General features: G+C 37.9%; 1 protein-coding gene across 1 annotated transcript in view; it reads left to right on the forward strand.

Moving 5' to 3' along the window:
• Nucleotides 1-16,380, forward strand: part of LOC128628699 (carcinoembryonic antigen-related cell adhesion molecule 5) — a 79,533-nt gene that overhangs the window by 26,706 nt on the left and 36,447 nt on the right. The window contains exon 7 of the mRNA XM_053681493.1: nucleotides 21-290. Within this exon, the coding sequence (XP_053537468.1) occupies nucleotides 21-290 (270 nt within the window). The remainder of the gene's footprint in view (nucleotides 1-20; nucleotides 291-16,380) is intronic.

Genomic DNA, 16,380 nt, shown 5'->3' on the forward strand with positions numbered 1-16,380 from the left:
TTGTGTTTCATTTCTAACAGAAAAACCTAAACCTCAACTCACATCAAGCCTTAAAGGAGCTGTACTGACAGGAAACTCAGTGACTCTGTACTGTACACTGAAGCTGCAGTCTGATGGATGGAAGTTTTACTGGAGCAAACGAAGACAGAGAACTGAGACTGACACTGAAACATACACCTACAGTAGATCAGTTAGAGTCTCTGATGGAGGTCAGTACAAGTGCAGAGCTGGAAGAGGAAACCCAGTCTACTACACAGACTACAGTGATGAACTCAGGGTAGACGTTATTGGTGAGTAAGAGACTTTCTGTTAAGTGATTCTGCACGACACTGAACATATAAACAACATGTGAGCAGAGACACAATATAGCAACATGTACACAGCTACATACAGAGAACTCTTTCAGCTAAATCATGTTATTAAAGTTAGAGAGAGACAGTGTGAGCACGGCTGATCAGGGCTGGTGTGAGGTGAGCTGGAAAGCAAGTGGAACAACACTAGTTTAGCTTTGCTAGAAAATGTCACCAAAACCTGTAAAACTCTTTTAACAAGCTGCTCAGAGGCTGTAAAAGGGGCTTCATAAAGTCACTGCTTCAGAAACATCAACATGCTCGAGTGGAGACCTGCCTGAGTGTGAATGAGTGAAGAGGACGAGGGTCGAACTTTTATACAGAACCACTGATATATATATATATATATATATATATATATATATATATATATATATATATATATATATATATATATTCATAATCGATTATTATCGATTAGTTGTCGCACCTCTATGTATATGTGAGAGATTTTGTGTTTGTCAGCATTAGTTTTCACCTACTGAACATGTTCAGTCGCGTCTGTTGGTTGTTTAAAATGCGCTAGAGGATGTAGAATCTGAAAGAATGAGAGAGATTAATAATGTGTGTGTCTGTGCAATTAATAAGGTGTGTGTCTGTGTGTGTGTGTGTGTGTGTGTGTGCAGATATGTAGTGATGAGTGAGGATGTGTAAATCAGAATTATTGTTTTCTAGAATTATTTTTTCTTTTTTATTAATTAGACCTGTTAAAACTGTGATTAAATTATACTCAGTCAGTTATCTCTAGTATTATTGTGTATCTTTTACCGTTAGTTTCTTGTTCCCTTGCTGTCACTCAGTGTTCCTAAAGATGAATATTCAGGAAAACAGGACAGCAAACACACTGTAACTCAGACATGAATCAGTAGTGAAAAAGATCTAAATGATCAGAACAGTAACTTGATTAATTTTAGGTTTGAGTCAGTTTTCCTAACTGTGATCTACAGTTACTTCATTAGTAGTGATTGTTAAAATGACTCAGTCCACCTCTGACAGAACTTAATCATTTACATGTGAGCAGATATACTGTATTCCATTTTAAAATCTTACTACTCATTGAAATAATGCTGTTGGGAATTAATTCATACATTTAAAAAATGTTATTTTTTTCACAGTGAAGCCTAAACCTGTGGTGATTATAAAGCCTGATACACAGGTGTACAGAGAAGAGAAAGTGACTCTCAGATGTAACATACAGGGAGGAGGAGGCACTCAGTGGACATACAGCTGGTATAAGAATGAAATAGAGTACCGTCACCACACAACCCAGGGGTTCACCATCAGCTCAGTTACAGACTCTGACCGTGGTAAATACACCTGCAGAAGGTCGAATAGCAGTTACTATCAGATCTCAGAGATCAGTGCTCCTGTTAGACTCACTGTATCAGGTGAGTGTGTGAGTTTGTTATTACTTTTTCTTATAATATGCTATTACTTTTGTTTTTATTATATGTAAAGTATATTAATAATTCCAGCTTTCAGATTTGTTCCAGATTATTTTTCAGTGAATTACACTGTAACTGAGTCTCATTACAACAACTTTACAGCTTCCTTCTGTCGGTTTACTCTTAATTTTCACTTTTCTATGTTAAAGACTAATTCACGTGATTACTGGTCAAGACAGGAATCATCACTTATTACTCAGTCTGACTGGTGGAACGTAGGGCTGCACGATTATGGCCAAAATGATAATCACGATTATTTTTGATCAGTATTGAGATCACAATTATTTATCACGATTATTGACTGATTTTAGGGACAACATATTTTTATTGCAGTTTCACATTTATATAAACAGACTGCTGCTTTCACCTCCATGTTGTGCTACATTCCTGCTAATGTACAAATCTTTGCATCAAATTAGACTGTTGTTTAAAGTGCATCATCTCATAGAAGCAAAATATAAATCAAATTGTACCCAAAATATAGGAAAAGTGAAAATAAAAATACCATCAACCAAATGAAAATATGCAATCAAATATAATGATATGCAACCAAATGAAAACAATTCATGCGTATGCAGAAAAGGCAATAACAGTGCTTTACAGGACGAGAGATGCAGCCAAATCACCCAGTAGTGTGGTGACGCAGGGACGACGTCATTTCATACCAGCAGTATGAATGATGATAAATAAAACAGAAATGAGGTGTGGAAGTGTTTTACTTAAGCATGTAATTAAAAATTGAAGTTCAAAACACTATGACAAGCAACTGCAATGTTTGTCTGTTAGACTTAACATTTCATGTTTATCACAGAGTAATTATAAATTTATTAGTGTCACAACCTTCAGTCTGAAAAGTGTTGAGATTTGAATATCCATCCATCCATCCATCCAGGTCACTTGAATGGGTTTAATCCAAACAACTCAAAAACATGTAGCCTTATGAATAAAGCTCAGTGGCAGCTCAGTGGGTAAGACAGTGAACTACCGATCAGAAGATTGTGGGACGTCTGCCAAATGCCATAAATGTAAATGAATAACATCAACTGGCATCTAACGTGTATTGTGAATGGAAAGTTCAAGAATAAAATCTCTATAACTCAAATTAATAGCCAGAGTATTATTGTACACATAGGAATAATGAGTATAGTATTTTACATAAATAAATGTCTGCTGAAGGGGTTTGTGAAGTATATTTTACAGTTAAAGGGTTCACTTCCTGCAAAACATCTGCAGAACCTCTGCTTTAACTATTGGACAACTGGTAATAATCTACTGGTAATAAATGTTTTGCAGTATGTTGTACAGATTGACACAGTGCTGCACTAATATCACCAAGGCAACAACCTTCAGTAAGGGAAAAAACATTAATTATATTATATTCCTATACTGTAGAAGCCCGTATCCTCATACGGCACACAGTAACGTATAACCCTATACTGTAGAAGCCCGTACCCTCATGCAGCATACAATAATGAATAATTCTATAATGTAGAAGCCTGTACCCTCATACAGCATACAATAACGTATACCGTAATCTTCGGACTATTGAGCGCACCTGAATATAAGCCGCACCCACCAACTTTAAAAAGAAAAAAAAAAATTGTACGTATATAGGCTGCACTTGTCTATAAGCAGCAGGTGTCCACGTTGTAACATGAGATATTTACACAGAAAGATGTTCCACAGAAAGATTTTTTATTTTTAACTTTTAATTAAATACGTACCATAAATGCTTTTTTCCGAACAGTGCCTGTAACACGGCTGGTTAAAAAAATAAAAAGTACAGTCGCCTACCAGGAAAAGTCATTGATCGCTATCTTCATCTTCCTCCTGCGCACTAAAACCACTAAAGTCGTCTTCTTCAGTGTCGGAAGTGAACAGCCTCAGAATGACCGGTACTTCGTCACACTTCCTCAGTCTCTCTTTCGTTGTCGCTCTCGATGTCACTTACGTCTCGGGGTAAATTCGGCCTTGAGCTTGTGCTGTCCTCTTCATCACGCAGCAGTCCAGCCTTTCGAAACCCGCTGGTGATGGTAGATCACTGGACACTGCTCCACGCTGTTAGGATCCACTGGCAGACTGGAGCAAAAGTTGCTCTTCGCATGCGGCCAGTTTTGGTAAATGATTTCTCGCCGCTAGTCATCCAAGCCTCCCACTCAACTCGGAGTGCCACTTTAACTTGAAAGCTGCATCATATGCATTTCTTCGTGTGTTTTCCATGATGAGGGGGTGTGCATGAAGCGCAAAGTGACCGATCTGAAGAATTTAGTGCGAGTGCGTTTGATTTCATTCGAACAGTTTCATTGGTCCACTGTGACCTGTTCAGTCATTTCATTGGTCCGATGTGACGAGGCTAAATGTTTTGGCGGCATGAAACTCGTTAGCCCGTAAAAATCCATAAATTAGCCGCATCACTGTTTAAACCGCAGTGTTCAAAGCGTGTGAAAAAAGTAGCGGTTTATAGTCCGGAAATTACGGTAATCCTGTACCATAGAAGCCCGTACGTCTTTCAGCTAGTCTTTACATGCTTTGTGATTGTTTTAAGTATAAATCAACTGGACATAAATACACAATTGCGTATTGCATTACACAATTTATATAGACAATTTATATACACAATACACAATTTTTGCATTACTACCCCCCTGTGTGGTTTTTCCAAATAGTTCAATCTTAGTTTCATCAGTCCACAAAACATTTTGCCAATAGCATTGTGGAGTGTCAATGTGCTATTTTGCAAACTTCAGGCGTGCAGCAATGTTCTTTTTAGTAAGCAGTGGCTTCCTTCGTGGTGTCCTGCCGTAGATACCCTGCTTGTTCAATGTTCTACATATTGTAGACTCATCAACAGAGATGTTAGCCAGTTCCAATGATGCCTTCAAATCTTTGGCTGTCATTCGGGGTTGTTTCTTTACCTCATTGATGAGTCTTCGATGTGCTCCTGGTGTCATTTTGACTAGGCGTCCACTTCTTGGTAGAGTAGCAACAGTCCCAAAGTGTCTCCATTTGTAGAATGTTTGCCAAACTGTAGACTGGTGAATTTCTAAAGTCTTTGAAATTACTTTGTGACCCTTGCCAGCTTTATGTAAATCAACAATTCTTGATTGTAGATCCTCTGATAGCTTTTTTTGGCGAGGCATGGCTCACATAAGCGTGTGTTTCTTGTGCAGAGCAAACTCCAAAAATTTGAGGGGTTTTTATCAGTCAAAGTAGCTGTAGTCCACACCTCCAAACTCATTTCCACATAGCTCCAGACAAAAGTTTCACATACTTTTTCTTGCCACTGTATAAGATCATTATATTTAATTCATTTGCAAGAAATATCAAAGTGACATTTTAACACCTTAAATTAGATTCTTGTACAGCTAGTAACAAAAACATATTTTATTTATTTATCTATTTATCTATTTATTTATTTATTTATTTATTATAACTGTGGTCGAACCTGGTGTGTGTCTGGGTGTGAAAGAGGACTCAGGAAGGAGACAAGTGAAGCTTCCAGCTCCCTTTATTCTCTCGGCCACACTTTGAGCACAATTCACAAAACCAGAACAAACAAAAATCCATTTTTATATTTCACGGCTTCTCCACTTCATTCAAGTTCAACTTAAACCAAATAATGTGCAGATGGGTGGTTGGGAACAAACTCTGCTAGCTATAATGTTCCTCTATTACTGATGTTATTTTAACAGTGGAACTATCATAAAGGTAATTTATGGCAACATTATTAACATGGCAAGGTCATTTGAAGGTAGATTGTGCCTTAAACGGATAAGACGATCATGATTTTACTTTGTATGCGTCCTCATGACACGGAAAGCAATTACTGTGAATGCCTCTGCTCATGTCCGACATGTTTCTAAATTGTTTTATATGCATGTATGACTTGAATCAAACGCAGCAGCCAGGCATTGATTTTAAGCAGTGTTATAGCACAGAGATGATCATATGCTGTACAGTGATATTTGCAAACTATGGTGAGAATTGTAGATGATATACTGCGGGCCTCTTCAACATAATTTATTTTTAAGTTCATGTGGGCCAAAGAAATCGAGGCAGCGGGTTTTATTCAGCTTGCAGACCTTGATACACGCTTAATTTCAAGATGTGGGGATCTATAAACTATTAACAGAAATGTATTTGTTTCAGTTTCCGCCTGACACTAAATATTTAAAGGAGACAATCGACACACCTCAAGAGCACAATGTAGATTATCTGGGATGCATAATATTTCACAGTACATGACACTTTAAAATGCAGCACTCTCAGCACCTCTAATGGCCCACACTACCCCGTAAAAATCAACTCTATGGTCAAGTGACAATGCAGTTGTATACTGGTCTGGAGGACCATGCTATTTGAGTTAGTGCAGTGTTTCTCAACCAGGGAGCTGCTGACCCCTTGTGGTCCTTGGCATACATAACAGGGGGTCTGTTGGATTATTTCTAAAATTATTGAAAATATGTGGTATGTTTGTTAAATATTTCAGAGTACATGCAGATTCAATACACATTTAGGCCCATTACATTTAAGAAAAGCCGCGGACTTACTGTTTTTTAATTGAACCTTTGCTTGCTCATTCTTTAGTACCCTCGATCAATTTTCAGCATGTCATTATTAGTGCAAGGTTTATAATGAAATTCAAATGAAGCATAATGTTAGCAAATAAATGTGTGAATGTTTTACGATTTACCCCATGCTGCAAAAACTTCAATTTCAGGTTTAGAACTTTGGTTGGTTTTGAGTTAAGGGGTCCTAGACAAATCAGGGTGTGAAAAGTTTTGCAGGTTCTTGAAAGTTTGGAAGTGGTGTCCTTATGTATTTCTGTCTGAGCACCTCTGAGAGGCCCCTTAGAGGTTATAATGGAACTGTTGTATGTACTTTCTTTTTGGATTTCTCCATATTAATGCTCATGGTTTTGGAATGGGATGTCCTACAGGCTCATATAGATGTGATGGTCAATGCTGGTAAATGCACGTGTTCTATGAGCATACATTCATAAACACTTTTGTCACTGGAGAAAGTGTACTGCATAGTTGCTGGCACACACCATCATAGTGTTTTGGATAATTGGTAGGACTATAGAACTGCGTCACATTCATATCGGCATATAAAGTTTATTGCTTTTATTCCTTTTATTCAAGGAATAAAGCTTTTTATGTATTACACTCTTTGTTTACCACAAATGACCATTTTTGTAATCTTTGGAGGTGACAAGAATCATGGGGTAGTAATGTACAGTGCAGTATTCCTATGGTTCCACAGACCCCCTCCAAAACCTTGGGCATCTCTGTGCTTTCCGGTTTTCAAATATGATTCCGAATATACTCAAATTTCTGATTGGCTAGGAGAAGATAAGGATTCTAGGTACTGTAATATTCATAATTGCAGCATAGGAGATTATCTTAATCCACCAAACTTTACTTTTGGACTATACATTCTGGTAGGTAGCATTTTCCTGGCATCCACCAAACCCAAATTCATCCATCAGACTTGAATATAATGAAGCATGATTCATCACTCAAGAGAATATGTCCAGTGGCAGTGCTTTACACCACTCCACCTGACACAGTGACCTTAGGCTTGTGTGCCGCTGCTCAGCCATGAAAGCCCATTTCATTAAGCTCCCGATGCACAGTTCTTGTGCTGATGTTGCTTCCAGCGTCAATATGGAACTCTGTAGTGAGGGATGAAACAGACGATACACACTCTACACAATTTAGGGTGCATTAGGTGGCCTAGGTCTGTGAATTTGTGTGGTCTACTGCTTCATTGCTGAGCTGTTGTTGCTCCTATATGCTACTATTTTACAACAATACCACTTACAGTTGACATTTCCACTGAGAAATTTCAACTGACTTGTGGAAAAGGTGGCATCCTACGACAGTGCCATGTTTAAAGTCACTGAACTCTTCAGTATGAACGACTACTCACATTGTTTGTCTATGGAGTTTGCATGTCTGTTAGCATCTGTCTGCACCTGTTAGCAATGTGTGTGGCTAGAATTTTAAAACTCACTGATTAGAAGGGATATCCAAATACGTTTGGCCATGTAGTGTTAATCGTGCAGGATTAATATTTATAAAACATTATGTGGAAAAACATGAATTTCATCATGAAGACACATGTTGCAAACAAACTGTGTAGGAAAAGGCGTATAACTGTAGCTTATGCAATATGTGTTGAATGTAAATGCTTACTTAAACCCAAAGTTCACAGAATTTCTGTGTGATAGTTTCTAATAAAGGAGAGACAGAGGACTTCTGTATAGCACCCACAGGAAACCATGACTCAGAGTTCAGTGATCCAGACACAGTTACAGTAGGAGGTGTGTTATGCTTTCTACTTTTGCACTACGTCTTTAAAGTTGAAGAAATTTTGATGTTTAGACATACTACATATATGCTGAGATAATCTGCATAAACATTTTTGTTATCTTTGTTAGTGAGACAAACATCTGCAGTGAGTGACACACAGTCATCAAAATACTCACAGAATAATGATGCTGTTACACCGACTATAGCAGGTTACTGTATTTTAATCACATGGTGTCTATTCCATTAACAGTTAAAAGTGTAGACATGTATGTTGTCTTTGTGACAGAGGACTCAGCTTAATGGTGAAACATAGGGACGGGGATAGAGATTTATGAATGGAGGGCTAAGCCTCTTTTAGAGGGGTCTGGGCATCCCAATTCCCAACTCACCCCCCACCCGCCAAAAATGTGTTTTTGCCACCAAAACATCTTTCTAGTGATGTATATTTTAGAGTAACAATGAGTTTAAAATCTATAGATATAAGGTTATCTTTGGTCATGGTGTATGTGACTTACTTAACTTATATCAAAATAAAGAAATTAAAATCCACTTTGCCCCATCTATCCAACACCAACAAAATGCAAGAATGGCGGTACTATGTAGCCAAAATCCTTTTTGGATTTTTATTTATTTATTTATTTATTTATTTATTTAGAGAGAGTGAGTGAGTGAGTGAGACGGCAATCAACTCCACACTACTGCACACTGTATTTGTACAAAATAGTCCTATCTGTCATGTATGCCAGAGAAGGAACTCTGAAGTACAGTTCCCAGCAGCCACTACACCTCACTGCATCACAGTCACATGACCACCTGCACCTGAATCACATTAATGAGCACTCTTGTGTGTGTGTGTGTGTGTGTGTGTGTGTGTGTGTGTGTGTGTGTGTGTGTGTATATAGCAACAGTTTGCACTGCACTCCTTGTCTTATGTTTGTCTGTCTTTATCATGTTATGCTCTCACTGTTTTTTGTTTCTTTATTCTTGTACCTTGCCACAAGTTCCATTGTTCTTGTTTTGAAATTCATCAAACGTAAATCTGCACTTCCATCCGTCCCCACCTTGAAATCGTGACACTAGCGAGCATGGCTGTATCCACCATTGAGGTCACCAAGGTCCTGACCTCTGAATTTTTTCCCGTAGAGTATATTAAAAGTCATACAATGATGGCCTAATATTAACTCTTTGGTGCAGCAAAGATCGTACAATGCAAAGATAACAGACCTTCTCGGGTAAACTCTGTCTGAGTTACCTCAGACTGCTTGCTTGAGTTGAAAATTAAATCGGCTAGGGGCGAGCTTTGCGCTCCACAAACCTAGCAGGGAAGGCACCTTAAACTGCCGAAATGTTATGAGGTGACTAGAGAATATTACTAGTCATCTGCTTGTAGTTCATTGCCATGATTCATCCCCACCCAGTCAGACATCATCTGATAAATAGCTCCTGTGCACAGTCACGCTTCTTTAAACAGTGGCCATCCATCATGAGTGAATTAACTAGGCTAGCTGCCAGCTAACATTAACTCCATCCATCCAGTGATGGACTGATAATGATATGCTTTTCTTTCATATCAGTTTGTGTAGGATTGAAATGCATGTTAAATTGATGAGGTACCAACATATATTTTTATTTTCATTGCAAGATTATCCTAGCAGAGGTTGGTAAAATTTGCAAATAAATATCAATTTACCCTTTGTTTACTTTCTTTACTGACACAGACAAAAATGAAAAGACTGTGAGAGAAAAAGAAAAAGAAGATGATGAAGATGAGAGAAGAAGATCAGCTACTACCCACTGTGCACAGAATATGATTAGCATTATTAGTTACTGTACTGTTTAACACAAAAATCTGACCTGAACTCATTCAAACAATGTAGGCCTAATAACCACAGAGATGTATGTTCTTTTGGAATTACAGTGAAGCCTATAGGTTCAGTTTACTTTCATAAAGTCGAATAATAATAAATGTCATGAAGAGTTTGGCTTGCTTTTAATGGATTTAAAAAAATACAAGATTATTCCACTTTCTTTTGTTATTTTGAATGATGTCCATGACTTTTCCATGAGCTGTATGCCATAATCATCAAGATTAAAACAACAACAACAAAAAAGGCTTGAAATATTTAATTTTGTGTGTAATGAATCTAGAATGTATGAAAGTTCAAATTTTTCTTATTAAATTATGGGAAAAACATGAACTTTTCCATGATATTAAATTTTTTTGAGATGCACTTTTATATATTTATATATTATTTTACATTCCTACGATACAATAAAAAGCAATAAAAAATAATAATAACAGATGTATAGGCCTAGTTATTGCTTAACAGAGGCACAGGTTTAAGGGGAAAAGGTACAAGCAAAGTAAAAGGAAAAAAAAAAAACTTCTGCAACCTTCAACATGTTTTATTCAAGCTGGAGAGAGATATAAGATGCGTTTAAACGGACAACAATAATCCACTCTTAACCCGATAAAGACCATACTTTGATTAAGAAACTACCATGTAAACAGCAATTTTTACTTACCTTAATCTAATTAAGGTCATACTCGAATTAAGACAGGTGGAGTACTCCTGTTTTAGTCGCATTACGGACGAGTATTACAGACATGTAAACACCTTAATCACATTATGAACGTCGTGTGAGAGTTTTCACCGCATTTTGCGACAGGACACGATCACACACGGCAGTTTTACATTTTACGGCGAAGAAGAGAATTCGGCTGCGTCCCAAACCGCATACTTTCCTACTATAGGCCTGTAGTGGGGAAAAATACATGTATCTCGGCTACTATATAGACGGTAAGTACGCGGTTTGAGACGCAGCCCACGGCTTCAAGCAGTTGTCTATAAGCACCTATAGCATGACGAATAATTAACTGCACTTAAAGCGTTCGTACAAAAAATTAAATAAAAACACCCAAAATTGTATACGGTACCATAACGAAGACGAATTGTCTGTTGACATGTGAAATTCTGGAGGGACGTCGGACGGCGTGTTGCGGTGACGTAATGACGCGGGCTGTTAATTTAATTATGCTCTATAACATGTAAAACGGGAACATGACAGGAGTATTCTAAAAGCGACTCACGTAAACACCTTAATCACAATATTATCTTAATCAGAGTAAGGTCAATAATTAGATTACTGCTGTCCATGTAAACGTAGTCAGTGTGCATGACTTAGCAGGACTGGGGTGAGCTGAGCTGGAAAAGACAAAGGGGCTTGATACTAGCCTTGATTGGGTGAAATTAAAGTATGTACACCTCCTTTAACAAGCTGCTCAGAAGCTGTGAAAGGGGCTTGTGCATTTACCAGCAATGTCTGTCCCTTCCTGAGATGTTACATCACCTTAATACCCCTTGCTCTGCCATCCTGTACTTACCTCTTTTCCCACCTCACATCCAAGCACAGTTTCAAGAAAACATTTGTGATCCTTTAAAACTTACCCGGAGTACTGCTGTGAATTATTAATGAAAGACTTAAACTAAGAGTTATTTGTGTTATTAGTTTAGACGGAATGAATGTATTATGATCTGAATAAAAATCTGATCTCATTTTATGAATAATTAATGCAAAAATCCAGGTGATTTCAAAGTGTTCAAAACAGTGAATGCTGAATTCTATGTGAGCATTCTGCACATGTGTCTTCGGGTCACAATGCAACCCACAAATCACAGTTAATATCGAGTATTTTAAAATAATTGTGAGGTTTGAAGGTGGGTGGGATGGATATCAAACCATTTTGAAGTGGATAAGGGTGTTGATTTAGTGAGGCCACTAATATTTCCAAGATGAGAAAATGAGTAAAGATATACATCAGTTTTACTGATATATGATGTGTGCATTTCAGAGCACCCTTGTTCTTGAATGTTTGGCAAATATGAAATGGTGAGCAACCTTACTGTGGTCACAAACTCTTCTTCTTGCTGACCAACCTCACTAATACTCCTGTGATCCAAAATACAGTATAATATTGAATTCAAAGCGATCAAAACATTTTGTAAATGTATGCCCCATGACTATTTAAGTTAATAGACAGTTGTAGGCTTTCCTGCTGTAGTGGCCAGTGTGCTGTTCTTTACAGGCAACAATATGTTTCTTTTAATTTATGATATAGAAGTAAACTTTAGTGTCCAGTATGTTCTGCCAGACAAACGTTTTGAGAAGGTCAGAGGCCCCATTTATAAGGAGTGCTTACACTCAAAAATGGGTCTGGAATGTGCGTACACAAGCAAATATTCAGATTTATAAAGAAATACTTGGCAGGAAATTGGGTGTATATTTATGGAAGCTTTGACTCATATGCAACAATTTAGAGACTGAGAATGGATGGGATCCTGTGGATATGTAGGGATATTACACAGCTACATGTGCAAATCACAGCTCTCGGGCGTAACACTACATATCAAGTTATGCAGCTCATTCATAACTGCATACAGGCTACTTGGTCATCAGAAACATTAAATCCTAACAATATTGTTTGTTTGTTTGTTTGTTTAGACTAGATAATTAGCTTGTGTAGACTGGTGAATTAGATTGTTTCTATTTATTGACATTTATTATTCCAAATAACTATTTGCTGTTTACCGTTTGTATAATCCCCTCCCTAAATAAAATAGTGAGCATCAAGGTCTTGAATTTGATATGGGCGGTGACAGGAAGCCAGTGGAGGGAGATGAAGAGGGGCGTGACATGGGTCCTTTTGGGCTGTTTGAAGACAAGACATGCTGCTACACTCTGAATCATCTGATGGTGTTTGATGGAGCTGGCTGGGAGGTCTGAGAGTAGTGCGTTGTAGTAGTCCAGTTCTGATATGACAAGACCCTGGACTACTGATCAATTATGGATCGGTATTAATCATGGGTAATTACAAGCTGCAAACAGCTGTGAAGTAATTTCACACATTCACAGCTCCATAAATAATGATGTGTTTGTTATACCAAAATGGTTTAGTTGCCATTATTAGAAGACCATGACATCTAATGAGATCCAAAAAAAGATGAGAAAACAGATGAGTTTTTAGAGAACAAAAAGATGTCCTTGCCAACCATGACTGACTAATGAGTTGATATAGATTTCCAAGAGTCATTCTCTTGCCAATCATTGTCTTGCCATAGGCATAATTAAATTGACAAGTCAAGATTTCTTTACACGTTGGGTCAACAGGCCAACATCAAAGTGCAAATTGCAATATGCAGTTTCCTTAAATGTAATTGGTGCAATTGACTTGCATTCATGTTGCTATAAGGGCGCCTAGTGAGAATTAATCTGCTATTGTCACTGAAAATAAATATTATTTTAACAGTAATTTTAATTCCCTAACCCACACAGCACAGAGGAGGGATGCTACAGTGAGACTCTCACGGTCAGTTACCGAACACACCTTTGGCCTTCTTAAACAGCAATGTTTTTCAATGACCGGCACTGTAACTGAATCTCATTACTAAAAATTAACTAAAATGTGCACTCTAGCAAGAAAATCACAGTCTGAACCAAAAAGGAAGTTTTACTTATTATTTAATCAAGTAAAGTATCATTGAGATTAAAAATCTCTTTTTCAAGAGAGACCTGGGAAAGAATTCAGCATACACAGTTTCAACATACAAAACATACAAGCAATTACACAGCAGAGTTAGCATAGCATCATGGCATCTGAAAAACTGTTGACCTAAAAGTTTCTTGAGGTAGAAAAATTACACACATTGTATGGTTTTTTAAATAAGGTTCTAAAATTCTTATTTAAGATGCATATCTACATGATGAACTGCAACAAAATAAGCATAGAGTTAGTGCAATAAATGTACAGATATTTATAATTTGATTATTTTCTATGTTTTTAAACATGTGTAGGGATCTACAAGTATTTTTAAAGACTTTTATTTTGACACCGCATCTGCACGTTCCCACAAGTATAGTTGTCGTGTGATATGAGAGGAAGCTAAACTAAATAAAATGCTGAGCATTACGACCATGGTTGTGATAAAGTTATAAAAGTTAAGTTACACCTGTGGTCTACTCAAGAGTTACACTATGTTTCTGTGATTCAAAGTTGATGTTCTCCAGTACAGCCGGGACACTGAGTGACAAACACGGTTATCTGCACATCATTGTGTTGGACTGAGTGACGATCCTGAGAGCAGTTAGTGAGCGAGAGTATGACTGAAAAGTGTTAGCCAGTAGAGTGGCTTGGTTTGTTTTATTGCCAGAATTTATTTTACTCTTTCAGTGATCAGTATGTGTTATTGCTGAATCAGGGAGACACAGCTGATGCGTTATTAATCACAGGGGAAGATTTTATTTTTGGATAACGTGGGTTTTGTCAGCATTAACCATCATAGGCCCCTACTTGAATTGTAAACATGTCGGATCACACCGTAGCTGTCTGGGCTTCTCCAGGACAATTGCCAAAGGTGTTCATGCCTCAGTGAAGAGACATTACCCCGCCATCCTCTAGACCTCCTCCAGCATCTCATCCCCACGTATCAGAAGAGTAATATTAACTCTTGTTTTCTCAGTGTGTCTGTGTAGATACCTCTGTTCTCTTTTTCCTTTTAAAGGAAGATCCAGGGTTCTGTTTAGAAGAACCAGGATTGATGGGTTTGGATCATACATCTAGAAATCAGGGATATCAAAATCTGCAAATGCATATAAAATATACTTAGAGCTGGACAGAACGCCACAGGCAGGATAGATAAGGAAAAGTTTGTACTTACCCATGGCTCGGGGGGGGGGGGGGGGGGAGGCATACACGCTGGTAGGAGATAAGAGGAGGCCTCCCAAGTGTAGTAAATAATAAAGAAAACGGATATTGGCTTTTTATTACTATGACGCTGTTAATGACGTCCGCTGGAAAGAGAAGAGCAGATGCAGGCAAAAGTTTTCACTAAAAAAACTCAAGGGTCCATCAGAAAAGACATAAGAGAAAAAGTGCAAGCTAAGATAAGGGCACATTCCTAAAGGTACATGGATGCTTTAATTGTACACAAGACACTTTGTAAACGATTGTTTCTTGTTGCATGTTTCACTTTGAGTGAGGCGTGTAACCCTGGGCCCAGCTGGGTTCATTTTGTGTCTTGCTGAGTGCTGAACAAACCTGCTTCTTATGAATCCAGTCTCCATGAGTTCTGCTATGTTATTTCTCTAAAAATACAAGTCAGATTAAGTTCATAGTTTAAATTTGTGAGCTATCAGGGCCAGTGCAGGCTGAAGGGGCCCAAAATTTCCTGTATGGGAACTACAGAATGTTACTTAGACCTCCTACTGAGTATGCAGAGATTTCTACTTAGTGTACTGTGTTGATAGATGAGGTAGTGAGGGCGTGGTTGGTGTCTCTTTGTGCCATCAGGAGTCCCGTAACCTGTGAGAGAGAAAAGTGAGTGTGAGACAGCTAGCAGAGCTTGCGAGACATACACAACACACAACCTGACATACACACAGGATGAATTTAAACTTGACTGAGTGAAAGGTGTGAGTCCAGTACAGACCAGTTTCTGCTGAGTGTTTTAATTTTGTTGAAAGTGTTTTGAAAAGTACAGACTGAATAAACATGAGCCTGGAGCTCTGGTTTCAGCACCTGTAGAACCCGGGAAGACCCAGGAGACAGGCACAAAGAAACACACATAAGTAAACTTGGGCTAATCAGATACAGGTGAGAATCATCAACGTCAGCGTTACTTGCTGATTTGACCTGACTCCTCTCCGTCCACAGCCAAAGCTTAACCACGCCCCCGCTGCCACAATATTATTTTAGCAATGTACATTTGTTTGTTTGTTTGTTTGTTTGCTGTGAGATGGCAACAATATCCACTTGTATTGATGTTTAGGCAAAACACAAAGTGTTAAAAAACAGGACCATTTCTAAACCGTCCCAATGTGTCTTCCAGTAAAGATTTTATGTGTAGTTTCCATTTTGTGTTACACTTTTCAAAAATAATCTTTACTCTCTACATCCATAAAAATAAATTGATGTAGAGTAGAGAGAGATTAGAGACCTGCATCATCACACAGCAGTTATTTTCTGACCCTCACTTCAATCTCAGTGAAGCTTTACATTTAATATCCCTATTTTCATTCTCATCATTTTACTAACTGAAAATTGTAAAATAATTTGAAAGTAGTCGTAAGATGTTTAGTGACATCACAGAGAGAGTAATACTGTTCTACTGTAGAAGTGATTAGTGTAGTAAAGTTCACATCCTGAACTTGTGTTTCATTTCTAACAGAAAAACCTAAACCTCAACTCACATCAGACCTTATAGGAGCTGC

This window comes from Ictalurus punctatus, chromosome 7, assembly GCF_001660625.3.
Source record: "Ictalurus punctatus breed USDA103 chromosome 7, Coco_2.0, whole genome shotgun sequence".
NCBI classification, from domain to species: Eukaryota; Metazoa; Chordata; class Actinopteri; order Siluriformes; family Ictaluridae; genus Ictalurus; species Ictalurus punctatus.